The 12912-nt window shown below is 39.1% G+C and overlaps 1 protein-coding gene across 4 annotated transcripts in view; it reads right to left on the bottom strand.

Annotated features, from left to right (window-relative positions):
- The window catches only part of CTNND2 (catenin delta 2), a 640896-nt gene that overhangs the window by 66777 nt on the left and 561207 nt on the right, over positions 1-12912 (bottom strand). For all 4 annotated transcript variants that reach the window (XM_063162733.1, XM_063162752.1, XM_063162763.1 and 1 more), the window contains exon 16: positions 4435-4585. In XM_063162733.1, coding sequence (XP_063018803.1) covers positions 4435-4585 — 151 coding nt within the window. The remainder of the gene's footprint in view (positions 1-4434; positions 4586-12912) is intronic.

The following is a 12912-nucleotide window of genomic DNA, read 5'->3' as shown; positions in this document are numbered from 1 at the left end:
TATGCAAGGACTTCTTTTCTACACAATATAAGAAGTCAACAAAAACTCTTAGGTGGAACTGTCCTCCTTTTTCCCAAGGGATTAAAATACTACCAGTCTCTAAAAAAGGAAAAAAAAAAGTCTTTTATTTAACTGCAAAAGTGCAGACCAAGAGGCCAAGAGAAAGAATGATACTTTTCAATTACTAGTACAATATTCCTCCTAATCAGAATTCTGACCCAGAACGGCATTAGAAACCATTGTCAGGATAAAATGAAAGTGACAGAACAACTTAAAGCACAAAACTGTGCATTGAAGTTTTATACATTTTACCTCCAGCTCTGCTTTCTCTCCAAAGCCCGTACTCTGTGGACTTACCACTGAACAGTACCAATACAAATTCCAAATTTTCCTTCAAGAGGAAAAATCCTATATTGTACATATTTTGCAGTACATGAATAGTGACAAATTTCTCATCTGGGGCAGCTAGAAAATCAGCCTAACTTGTTTGAAAGACCGCCTACTGCACTTCAAAATACCACAGTAATTGCCATTTAAAATAAAAGGTAACTGCCGTGCATACAGAAAAACAAGGAAAACGCAAATTCTGGGGATAGTCATCCTTCAAAAATTTCAGACAGGGATAGTCTGTACATTCTTGTTTAGGTAGAATAACAAGTCACATTATTTTTCAATTAACTGTATAACGCATAATCTCCTCTGTCAAAGAGGTCGTGGATAACAGCAGAGAGGAAAATGCTGTCTGTCTTTCAGATAAAGGAAAGATGAAGCTGGCTTGTTTCCCAGGACTGAATGGGGAATCCTGACTTGGAAACCTTCTCACATGCAGAGTGGGGAGAGAAGGGAGGCTGCTGCACCAGTGCTGGCTGGGAGAATCCTAAGGACAAAAGTGTGCAGTGCAGGCTCAGGTAACCACAGAAAGTTCCCCAAAAGTCCAGAGGAGGACTTTTGAACCAGAAAGCCGTGGAGGGCGTTTGAACCAGAAACCCACTGAAGGTTGCTGGGGCAGACTGCAAGAAAACAATTCATCCTGCAAAGATGCTGTTTACAGGAGATGGATTTATTTTTTACTTTCTGCCCCATCCAGCTGATCCAAGTTTCTTGTTATTGAAGAAAAGAAACTATATTGAGTTAGCAATTTCTGATAGCATGCCAACGAAATGTGGCTTTAGAAAATGGAAGTTTGCAGGTGCACTCACTGTAGGGAAGACAGTGGGACAGCTTTGGTGTGAGGTGCTGGCCTTACCAGCACTGCCAGAAGCAAGAGGTCTGCAGAAAATCCTCAAGTTAAAAACTGCATTCCCAGCAGAAAGATAATAATATCATATTCTCAATCTAAGGTGCCAGTATAGCTCTGAGGAACACAGAATGGTGGGTTTGTTATTCTACTTTCCTTTACTCACCTTTTTTTTTTTTGAGAGAAAGGGACAGAAGAAGAAGAGGGAATGAACATGGGAATGACATAACTGCACAAAGGTCATCAACATAGCTTTTAGAGGACCTGTGGGATAAAAGTGATTTTCTTCTGCCTAAGTGAACAGTTGAAAACAAATAAAAGTGATTTTTGTCAACTCAGTGACATCTACAGGTGCTGGGGGTGAGAACCTAATGGACCCATGGAGAAGTTTAGCAGAGACAGAACCTGCTTCAAGGAAGGAAAAGAAGCCTTCCAAAATGCTGAGCACATGAATAGGAGTGGAAAGAAAAATGTGGCACCAGAGGGACACAGGGATGCTGTGCAGCCTAGATCACTGAAACCAAGGAAGAACAAAATGGGCAACATCAGTAGTGGATCTTCCCCTCAGCTGGGAGAGAGAAAAGGCTGAGAAACCTTTCCCTTGAGTGCTCTCTTGGGAACAACAAAGACTGCGTACTATTTTATGCAAACAAGGGTCCTGGAAGTCAACTGAAAATGAATGTTGTCTAACCTGTGACCAGGAATGAACCCGGGCAGTGTGTTCAAGAAGAGAAAACTGGGTGTTGTATTATCTATTCCAGTACTAAGTAGGCCAGATTTACCATGTTTTTGAGGGCAGTTGAATTTTGGGAAGGAGGATGAATATGTCTGCTGTCTCAGCCAAGGGACACACGGCACAATGCAAATGCAACGAGGAAGGAGAAAAGAGCAGGTCCTTGGAGCATGCCTGGAATGAAACCCAGGAAGAAGACCTCAATATAAATAAAGAAAATGTTGCTATGGGGATGGCTCAGATAAATTATAACTGAAGGCTCTCACCAGCCTTTAGCAATATAGCATCATAGTTGATAAATCTGTGTGGAAAACAAAACAGATTGGTCAATTCAATGAAGTCTAGTATGAAACTTCTGGCCTTTGAGAAAAGAGTCTTTTTGTTTCTTTTGTAGCACAGCACAGGTGAGCCTGGCTTTTAGCAAGCTTTCTAATATATTTTCCAGGTTCCTCAATACTGATTTATGGGCTGCTTGGCAGCAGCAGAATTAAATATATCATTCTCTGGCACATTTCAGTAAAAAAATGTCAGTCGGGAATGGAACGACGGCACCACTGAAAAGAAAGCTTTCTAAAGGCACTAAAACTCCCCAACCAACTCAATCCTAGCTATGTAACTTTACTATATATACAGTTGGAAAATTCTCCTTTAGGAAAGATAACCTTTAGGAAAGGTTGTTTTATGGGGAAAATTCCAGCTTGTGAGGCAGTGTGTCACCACAAGAATATGATGCACTAACAACAATCAGAAAGAGAAAAGATAAATAGCATGTTGATTTTGCCTAGGCAGAAGGATGCTTGAGGAACTACCCTGATAAAGCACAAGCTCCTTTTGAGGCTTCCTTTGCATAGCAACAGCTAAGGCATCCTGCAATACATATACAATACACAGAAGTGCAATATCACAAAAATGGATGGACTACAACATGAGTTGAAATCCTTGACCACTGCTGATGTTTAGCATTTCTAAAAATCAGCTCTAGGATAGGCCCTATTTGCTAAGAAATACTAGAGAACAAGAGCAGTAATGACCGCTATTACTGTTTCTTTGAAGTCCAATGATGAAAGTCGAAGAAATGAACATACAAAGATCACAGCTGAAATCGTCCAAGAATTATAATCATAACTCCCCTGTCATATTGGCATGTTTGGACTGTTTTTAAGCTGCAGAAAATTACTATTGCAATTATGAAGTACAATTTCTCAGAATAACATTATAAATAACATAAAGCAGAGCAGCATCCTACAGCTATTATTAGCTGGCTACATAAATAAATATATTAGGCTATTATATTCACCAGACTCTTCCCACATTTTTTAAATTTATCTTTGCTTTTATGATGTGTTATTTAAGAATTTCATAAATTACTAAAATGTTGAGGTTGTGCAAATTTACTATCCATAATTTAACCAGTATTTTGAATGGCACACCAGAGTAAAACAGTCCAATTTTAAATGTATAGTGTTACATTCCTAAATGAAATTTGCAGATCCGGGAACATTAGTACAATAAGGCACTCCTCCCAATATGAGAGGAGTGATTGCCCTGTTTTAACAACTTGCAGAGCACTGCCGTAAAGAAGCATTAACCCTAAGATAGCACTGGATGCAAATAATAAACATTATGATAACAGTATCTATTTACATAATTCTGTCATCAAAAGCAGAGAAGAAATATGCTGTAATGATAAAAAATTAACAAGTTAGGAAAATTAACAGAAAATATGCTCTTAATGTACAGAAGTAGAAATAATCTGGTTATGATTGTTGAAATAGTTAAAAATCAAGGAAGTGATTATTTTTCAAAGACAGAACATGAAAATAAAAGCTCAATGACCCACAGTGTTTGGATGAATTTCAGCTAAAAGAACCCACTAAAAACCTGAACAAAATAAAACCCCCATATGTGTGCTTCCTGTACGATCAGAATTTGGGGCAATAACGATTTACATGAATTATTGTCCTATTCCTTAAGACCATATTTGCTTGTGAAGCAAGAGTCTCCCAGGTCTCTTGCTGGAGCTACTAATCTGCCCAGTAAATTCCTGTAACCTTCCTAAAATTTTTATGACTTGTTACTTCATGACTCCAAAGTTATTTGCAATAGGTAATCTGAGGATCAGGAGGGGTGCTCTGCTTAGATCCTTGATCTGGAAGATGCAAGTGCTACTGCCAGCCTAAGAATGAAATGCTAAAGCAGAACAAAGCCATTGCTTTTCTTACAGAGATTATAGCCTGAGAGATCAAGAAACATTGCATGATGTTTAATTAATTTAACAATTCCTTGATATATACTAGCAAGCTGTCACATAAAATCTGAATATGACACACTAGAGAAAGAATTAAAGAAATTGTTCTAGAAATGTGAGAATAATTTTCATTGTGCTCATTCTGTTGCAAACTGGAAAAAAAAAAAACCCAGCCCCAATCCCACAGTATATATAGATTGTTTGGAAAGAACATACCTATTAACTCTTTATTTCTGACATCTAAGGCCATGTTTCGTAAAGCTGTAGCGACTGCACATACCACCCGGTCATTGTCTATCCGGAGCAGCTCCACCAGGATGGGCAATCCTTTCTCCTTGCGGACGGCAGCGCGGATGTACACTGACCACTGCGAACACACGGGACAGAGAGAGGGGACACGGTGAGCAATGTGTCACAGTTCAGTTCACACCTGAACTCACAACACAGTAAGGGGCTAACAGAAGCACCTGGATGCAAAATTCAAAGGAGTGGAAATAATTGCATTGATGATGCCAGGCAACCACTTGATTTGGCAATCAGCACTTTTTTTTTTTTTTATGGTGACAGAGAAATTAAATGATGAATTGACTTCTTTCCCAGCACACCTGGTTACATTTTCATGGCCCAAGTCTGCAGACAACTTACTTTTCACCAGCGTTTTGTATGCAACATCTAATGATGCTTGTTTACTGCTAAACTAACAATATTTATTTTACAAAATATGTCTTTGTATTACAAAGCAAGTTCAAGAGGTCTGAGTATTTATTCTTTGTTGTTACCCTAAGAATTATTCAGTCTATAAACATGAAAACACTATTATCATTTCTCTTGTGATTGTTAACTTTTTCAGAAGGAGAACTGAGGATAATTTCATGCCTGGTTTTGGCAGCTGTAGTGATCCTAACTGGAATACTATTGTACATTGAAGGGCCAGCCCTTCCCTCAAGAGCTGACCTGAGGGCAGTGTGTGCCTGTGCTGTGCCTGGCTGCAGGTACCACGTGGCTGCAGGATAAAGCCAGTGGCTGATTCTATCAGAGAAGCCTGTAGGCATCTCCCACTTGACAGCTGGTCATGACACCACTGGCACGGCCCTGTCTTTGTACCAAAGTGAGCAGAATGTTCTCATGTAAACATCCTTTTCATTTGACAGCAGAAATGATGAATGGAGTTGTTTACTTCTAAAAAACTCTTCAGGAGCTCTACAGATTATCACGTCAGTGAACAAGGGATCTGTGCAGTGTGTTGTAATTGGTTAGGAAATCCATCCAGAGCTGTACAACTTGGGGTTCTCCCAGCACATAAAGGGGTGAAAGATCAGCTATACTACCCTGTTTTGCATTCTGTTGCTATCTCCAGCAGTTGCAAAACATAAACAGGACAGCAGCTGTGACCTTGTGGGTTTAAAGTATATGGGTACTGCCAAAGTTAAGTTGTTTGGACACCTGTGGATGCACAGGTCTCCTCAGCACAGCCCACTTCAAAACAAGCCATCCACAGGCACACATTCCTTTCACTTCATGTTCTCTTCTCTGCAATTTCCATAAAGTTCACATTCATGTTTCTTGTACTGACAGTTGAAAGGAAATTATTGAAGCAGAATGTCTTCTTCCTTTCAGTGCCATGGCATGGATGCTTATCTTGCCATTGTACCTGGAAGGTGAAGACAAGTTCTGGAAGGCCTTTGCTTTTGAAATATTTCAATTATTTCAGAAACTAGGATGATAAGTCTTAGGATTTTCTGATCTAGATGGCTCTTCTCTTTTGACAAAGACATCCCACTGTAAAGAATAATTACATTGCAATAGCATTACTCCATAACCAGGCAGAGTAAAAAAAAAAAGCACATTCACTGTAAGCAGACCATGCTTAACCCCTGCATACAGCCTCTACTTACCACAGCTGAAGAGCTCACTTTAAAAGCATCTGTTTATATCAGATATATGCCCTGAATAGCAAAAACCAGAATACATATTTATGATAAAAACAGTAGATGTGGAGATAGACAAGAACTCCAGTGCTGCAATGTCCGTAGCAGAAGTTCATTCCAGGTGATATGATTCAGGGGAAATTGGGAAAAAAGGAACACAAACCAGAATTCCAGAATTTAAAGAGTATTTTTTATTAATTCTCCTCTGTAGCAACTATGCATAACAAAAGCCAGTTGGCTGGACTTTGCTGAAGATGAAAGTGATAACAGTTATGATAAGCTATCTTGTCAGCTACGTTGGACAAGGGGTTCTCAGCATCCCTGGGCATAATAATGTGTCTAAAACATAAATGTGCTGACATTTTGTGCTGCAAAGCAAACAGCATAGGGGAGATAAATGATAGCAGGACTCCTTGTTGATCTTTTTCTATGCTCTCTCCTCCAGTCTCTTCTCTAGAACCAGTGTGTAGGATGATCATCAGATAAAAAAAATAAAACAGATCTTAAGGATTAAAGAGTTTAACAGGAAGTATTTTGTGAAAAAGTTTGTTCCCTATACATTAATTTTAATGGGATATTAAGTATAAAGGATGCTATGGAAACAACAAATGGATATTTTCAACCTTCCTGGCTTAATAAATATGTATTTAACTGCCAGTTAGATTTATTCTCACCTGCAGCTGGGAAATGAGCAATACCTCCTTGCACTTAAAAAATGCTGTATTTTGTACATCTCTCCCAGGGGAAGCATCTGTTGTGTCTGCTGTGATTACAAGGTGACTGCCAGCGTGAGAGTTCAAGATAACAGCGAGAATATTTTGAGAAAGAAGTTAGCCTGTCTGGTTGAGGTGAGAGTTCAGGCTGGCTGAGAGTATTCTGAAAGATGCGGCTGTTCATTGCAGAAGTAAATCACAGATGTAGCATCTCCAGAATGGGCTGCATGTGGAACCAGTGGGGGTGTTTGTTTTGAGAGAAAAAAAACCTTATCTATATCTGTTCAATACCAGGGAGAATCAAAAATAATCCCTTAGATTATTCACTATATTTTAAAAACCTCCATTCTAAAACCTCAGTAAACAGTTTTTCTTTGATTTTTTTTAGCCACCTACCAAGAGAAAACATAAGCACATATTTTATAAAGCCAGGTTACAACAGACTTCTTAGGATGTAGCACTTTTATCATCCATTCCAACCTAAAAGTTTAAGAGGAACAAATTAGGAAATGTTTTGCTTTTAAGCTAGAGAGAGAGTAGGAGACACTGTAGAAGAAACACTGAAATAACTCAGAATGAAAAAAAAAGAGAAAATATAAACCTCCTTACTAAATAAACAACATGCAAGCCTTCAGGATCTGTAATGAACCAATCAATTTGATTACAACAGTAAAAAAGAGAGCTCCAAAGCTTTCACAGGGGAAAGATCCAGACATAATTTTTTACAGATGCACATATGCACACATACATATAGAACAATGGGTGGAGTACGACAGAAAAGTTAGGTACAAAACCTCTCCTCTCTCCTGTGTACTCCTCTCCTTCCCAAGCTGTCTTTTTCCAGAGGATGTCATCCACTTTGGGAAAAGTTCACAGACTCCTCAATGTGTGATTTGCTATCATTTAATCTGCTGCTTCAAGTCATGAACCTTAGGCAGAAAGAGAGAAACGCTTTTAATTGTTTCAAAGGTCTCTGGAGAACTTTCCATGTGGAAAGTGGTATGAACTGTCTGGTCCTCTTTCCTTAAGCTGCCAATTAGGACAAGTCTCTGCAAGCAATTATGCTGCACTGTGTGGATTTCAGGAAAGCTCAAATGGAGGTGCCTCAAAAGGCTATTTCATTCTTGCAGAGAATGGAGAAATTGATTCAGCCTTGTGTACACTGATGATCCCTCTGTTTGCCTAAAGCCATCGTGTGGTGCCTGCATTTCCACATTGTGGGTCAATTGCTAATACGAGCTCAGTGAAGCATAAAAGCAAAGAGATGAAAAAATCATAAAAAAGAAAAAGAGACAAAGGGTTTGTTGCCTATCAGTAAGTAAATGAGGCACTCTGCTAGTACACTTAATCATCCTGTTACTGCACACATCAGTGGCAGTGTCAATGATCAAATAGCTGTTCAGTTTGTAAAGCAAAACCATCCCTGTGGGAACAGCAAACACTTTAGTGGGAACAAGCAGCCAGAAAATAAAATCAAATCATTGTTGTTGCATCAGATTGAGGCTAAATTATCAGAGACAAGCACAGGAGCCAAAGTCTGTGCATGAATACACTTTACCAATAATGGAATTTGGGGGGCATAACTACTACACATCCCTTTGAAGGTAAACAGTAGAGCTCTATGTCCACTTTCATTAGTAGCTTCCTTTTTATTTTCATCACAGTAATTAGGTAGAAAAATAGAGTAAACTTGCAAATTATTTTTTTGTTTGTCAGATACCATCTGCACAAGTGAATGCCTCTAGGGATTTAAGATTATATTAGGCTGAAAGTCAAGAAAAGAGTAATTACTCTAGATAAAACTCAATTATATTTTTCAGAAGAATTTAAAAGCACTTATTCACTTAACTCCTTTTGGTGTTTCATATGGTTTTCTTTATTTCTCTATGAAGCAGGAACACAGGAGACCAATTTGAACAATGAAGAAATTTCCATCATAAAATGAGAAAGAAGAACACTACCAAAACAAATCCCCCCTCTAAAAATGCAAGAAGCACCAACAACTGTATACACTTGACATTTTGAATGGATTCACTTTCCTGCCATTGACATCAGTGCTCCCCAAGTGTCTGCAGAATATTTCATCCCATACTTCAGCTTTGACTAGAATTTGGATTGTACTGTACAGTTCAACACTGTGACCCAAAGACTATTGAGTTACTGAATACTAAAAGGAACTACTGCGACATAAAGCACAACATGAAAGTTAAATCAGGGGAGCAGGCATGACACAGCAAACTAAATTACTCAGCAAACTAGAGTACCAGGAAGATTAGAGAGACTTGAGGTCTGCTATCAAAGGCTTAGAAAGAGTCCATGCTAACAGTAGTAAAATAGAAGACCATGAAAGAGAACTGCATGTGAAATAATCGAAGATCAGTGAGTAATTAAAGACTAGTATTCCTCTCTGTCCGATCAGACTCAATGTAATATACCTATCAGGAAAAAAGGAAAATATTTTTATATTCAAAAATTACAGATCTACTTTACTCAAAAAACTCTATTGGGATCCCTAAGAACTCACATCCCCTGACGGAGAGCAAAGCTCTGGAATCTTGGTTAACTCTCTGCAGTTTCTGAAGAGAGCAGAAAGAGACTTCCCAAGGACTTTCTGTCCCAACTGTGGTGTTCTGCTCTCAGAAATGATTCTATCTGGTATACTACTAGCAAGCTCTCTACATCTTTGTGTTGGGACAAGAGTAAAGTATTAACTACTTACTCTTTTGTTCCACAACCTTAGTCAAGGTTAAAGAGAAAGGAAAAAGTCCAGTGGGTAAAGATACAAAGTTAAGTAAATAAACTAGAGAAAAATGAAAGTGTTAACAGATGTTACCTTAAGCAGGAAGGCAAAACCGATAAGTAACTGCCTTTGCACCTCATCATTCTTGGTATTAAGTTTCCAAAATCATCTGAGAACTTTTATGATCAGTTTTCCAAACATTGTAACTAATATAATTAAAAAAGAAAAGATTTGGGACAAAAGTGACACATCTCATGGCAAGAAAACTGCTTATAGTAAGGGATTACCTTGAACATGAAGCCACTATGAACTACTGTGCTCCCATTCCATATACAGATGGCCATGCTAATTTCTTTATGATATCTGTGATCCAAGTGTTTGCAGCAGCAGGTCTTGCTTTTTAAATATTGTCCTGTCCCTTCAATTTTGTCTTCTGTCCTCTAGAGCCAATACATGTCCAATGTATTAACAATTTATGTATTTATACAATGCAATGTATTTAACAATTGATGCTGCCTCATTTATGAGGTGTTTCTACCCAGGTAAAAATTCCTGACAGAACAAAGCATTGGGATTCCTGACAGAATAAAGCATTGGTTATTTTAAAAATTGACTTTGTTGATTACATAGTATGTTATAAGTGATCTTCTGCATCCCATCACATAATGATTCATAATACTACTGTTTTGGAGAAAATGAAAGTAAGCCTTTTCACTGTAATCCAAGAAAACTTTCTCCTGGAACAGCCTGATGAAACTTCAAAGGGTTAATACATAAATAACTAGAGTCATCAGAAAAGTCTGGCAAAGAACCCACAATATGTCCTTGCCTGATAAGAGAAGATTGATAACCTAGATGTCTGCTGCTTTAAAAAATAATTACTTATTATCTTCAAGAGTCTGCATGGTAAGGAGCTTGAAACTCTCTCTCATACTGCTCTTTGAAGCAGCTGCACTGACCTTGTGCCTAAAATGGTCTCTTTTATGTTTTCAGTTTCCTTATCTAATAATTTACTTAATGGAGCTCTTGCTCCTATGAGAGTTAGATTTCCCTGGCATGGAATTAACAAAATAAATGCAGTTGCTTGTGTAAGGAACAAAGACCAAGATAGCATCTAGCCAATCTCAAGAGATCAGGCCAATGTGCCGTAAACACCATTCACATGGGTATTGTACCTGTATGTTAGGGATCAAAGGCAGGGACATTCAGCAGTCCGACCAAAGAGCTCCTCATTCCCTGCTGAGTATGATCAAACATGGAACAGAAAGGAGAGGCACTAGAAAGAACCAGCCAAGGAACGCTGGAGTTTCCTGAGACTGATACTGACCTCAACAGAGCAGCACTTGCTCCTCATGTTACAGTCAAAGGATAAGAAAGGAGGAGGCTCAGCAGAACTGCTACCTTGGACTTGCAGAGGACAAACTCTGGTCTGTGAGGGAGATTGGTTTACCTTGGGAGACAGTACTGAAGGGCAAAGAAGTCCAGGAAGGCTAGACGTTGTTCAAGTTGGAAATCATAAAAGCTTGTTCCAGTTGTTGAGAGGAACAAGTCATCCCTCTATGTTAAAAGATGAGCTGGTGGGGAAAAGCAGCAGCCTGGTTGAACAAAGCTGGAGCTCTGGAAAAAATGAACCGAGTTTTTCCCTCCCCTTCAGAAGAAGGGAGCTCAGGAGGACTACATGGATGTTCTGAGGTTTCAGGGAGAAAATCAGAAGGGCCAAAGCCCAGCTAGAATTTAATCTGGCTACTGCTGTAAAAGACAACAAAAATATAAATTTCTATAAATACAGCACCAACAAAAAGAAGGCTAAGGAGAATCTCAATCCTTTATTGGATGCAGGGAGAAACACAGTGACAGGGGTTGAGGAAAAGGCTGAGGTGCCAAATGCTCCTTGCCCTTGGATCACAACACCCCTGGGCAGTGCCACAGGCTGGGGGCAGAGTGGCTGGGAAGTGGCCCAGTGAAAAAGGACCTGGGGGTGCTTCTTGACAGTGGCTGAACATGATCCAATGTGTGTCCAGGTGGCCAAGAAGGCCAAGGGCATCCTGACCTGTACCAGCAATACTGTGGACAAGGAAGTTGGCCATCCTGTCATTAAAGCAGATGAGAGAGTTCATAAAGCCTGTAAAGTAACTGAGACAGAAGACTGAGTGCACAGAAGGGACTAAGCAAGGCCCAGAGCAGGTGTGCTATTGGTTCCAATGTAAGCCAGAAGAAATAAAGTAAATCTTGTTTCCTGGTTTTAAAAGATAGGTATTGCCTATTAAGTCATGATAGTAGTTTTTTTTAAAGAATCATATGAATGAAGATTTTATTTTTAAGGGTTTGACTAAACTAAGGAAATGCCACTTGTGGTGACAACATTGTGTTACAACCGCATGTAACAGCAAAGGTTATGTAGGAGCAGAGGCAATGGGCAATAATTGAAACACAGGACTTTTGCAAAACAGCAGGAATTGCTCCTTCACTTGTGAGGGGGTCTGAACACAAGCACAGGTTGCCCAGAGAGGCTGTAGAGTCTCCAGTCTTGGAGACATTCAGAAAACCATCTGGACGTGGCCCCAGGCAACTGCCTCCGGGTGGCCTGGCCTAAGCAGGGGTTGGACCCGATGACCTCCACAGGTCCCCGCCAACCTGAGCTCCTTCGTGATTCTATGAGTTGAGAGCAACAGGTCTTGCAATATTGCAGTAATGTCTGGCAGATAAACTGACATCAACCTAACTTCAGCTGTCAGATACACACAAAGACACAGTAATAAGGAGATAGCCTAATATTTCCTTTCTTCCTGAGAGGGTAATTTTATTCAGAAGGGTGCTTGGATGCTTGACATTGTTAACTCGAGGACATTTTGCATATAACTTTTTACAGGCTCAGGAGATTTAATGTGTTAATAGCCAATTGACCAAGGTGAAAACTAAAAAGAATTTGCCACTTTTATTTTTACCGTCTGAGGAGAAGTACTAATGCCAGACTACATATAAAAAGATAATCTTTTACAGGATCACTCTTGTAATTTTAAACCATGTAATTTTTTTCAATCCAAGGCACTAAAAGAAAAAAAATTATATGAAGTTGCAGAAAGAACTTCTGGTTTGAAGAGTCATAATGGGAGAGATTTCTTAATAAGCAGGCAATTGTCTTCAGAATACAGCTGGGAGAGTCAGAAAGTCTCCTTTTTTCTTATTCTACATTTTTGCACAAATTTGGTTAAACACAAATTAAGTGGCAAAGAAAAATAACAGACCTCCCAGTGAAAGTTAATACCTAATGGGAAATAAAGAGTTTGCACTGCTTCCAAAGGCATGTCTCAAA

This window comes from Melospiza melodia, chromosome 1 (genome assembly GCF_035770615.1).
Source record: "Melospiza melodia melodia isolate bMelMel2 chromosome 1, bMelMel2.pri, whole genome shotgun sequence".
Lineage (NCBI taxonomy): Eukaryota > Metazoa > Chordata > Aves > Passeriformes > Passerellidae > Melospiza > Melospiza melodia.
The sequence above is the reverse complement of the archived record's forward strand: the minus strand, read 5'-3'. Positions and strand labels throughout refer to the sequence as shown.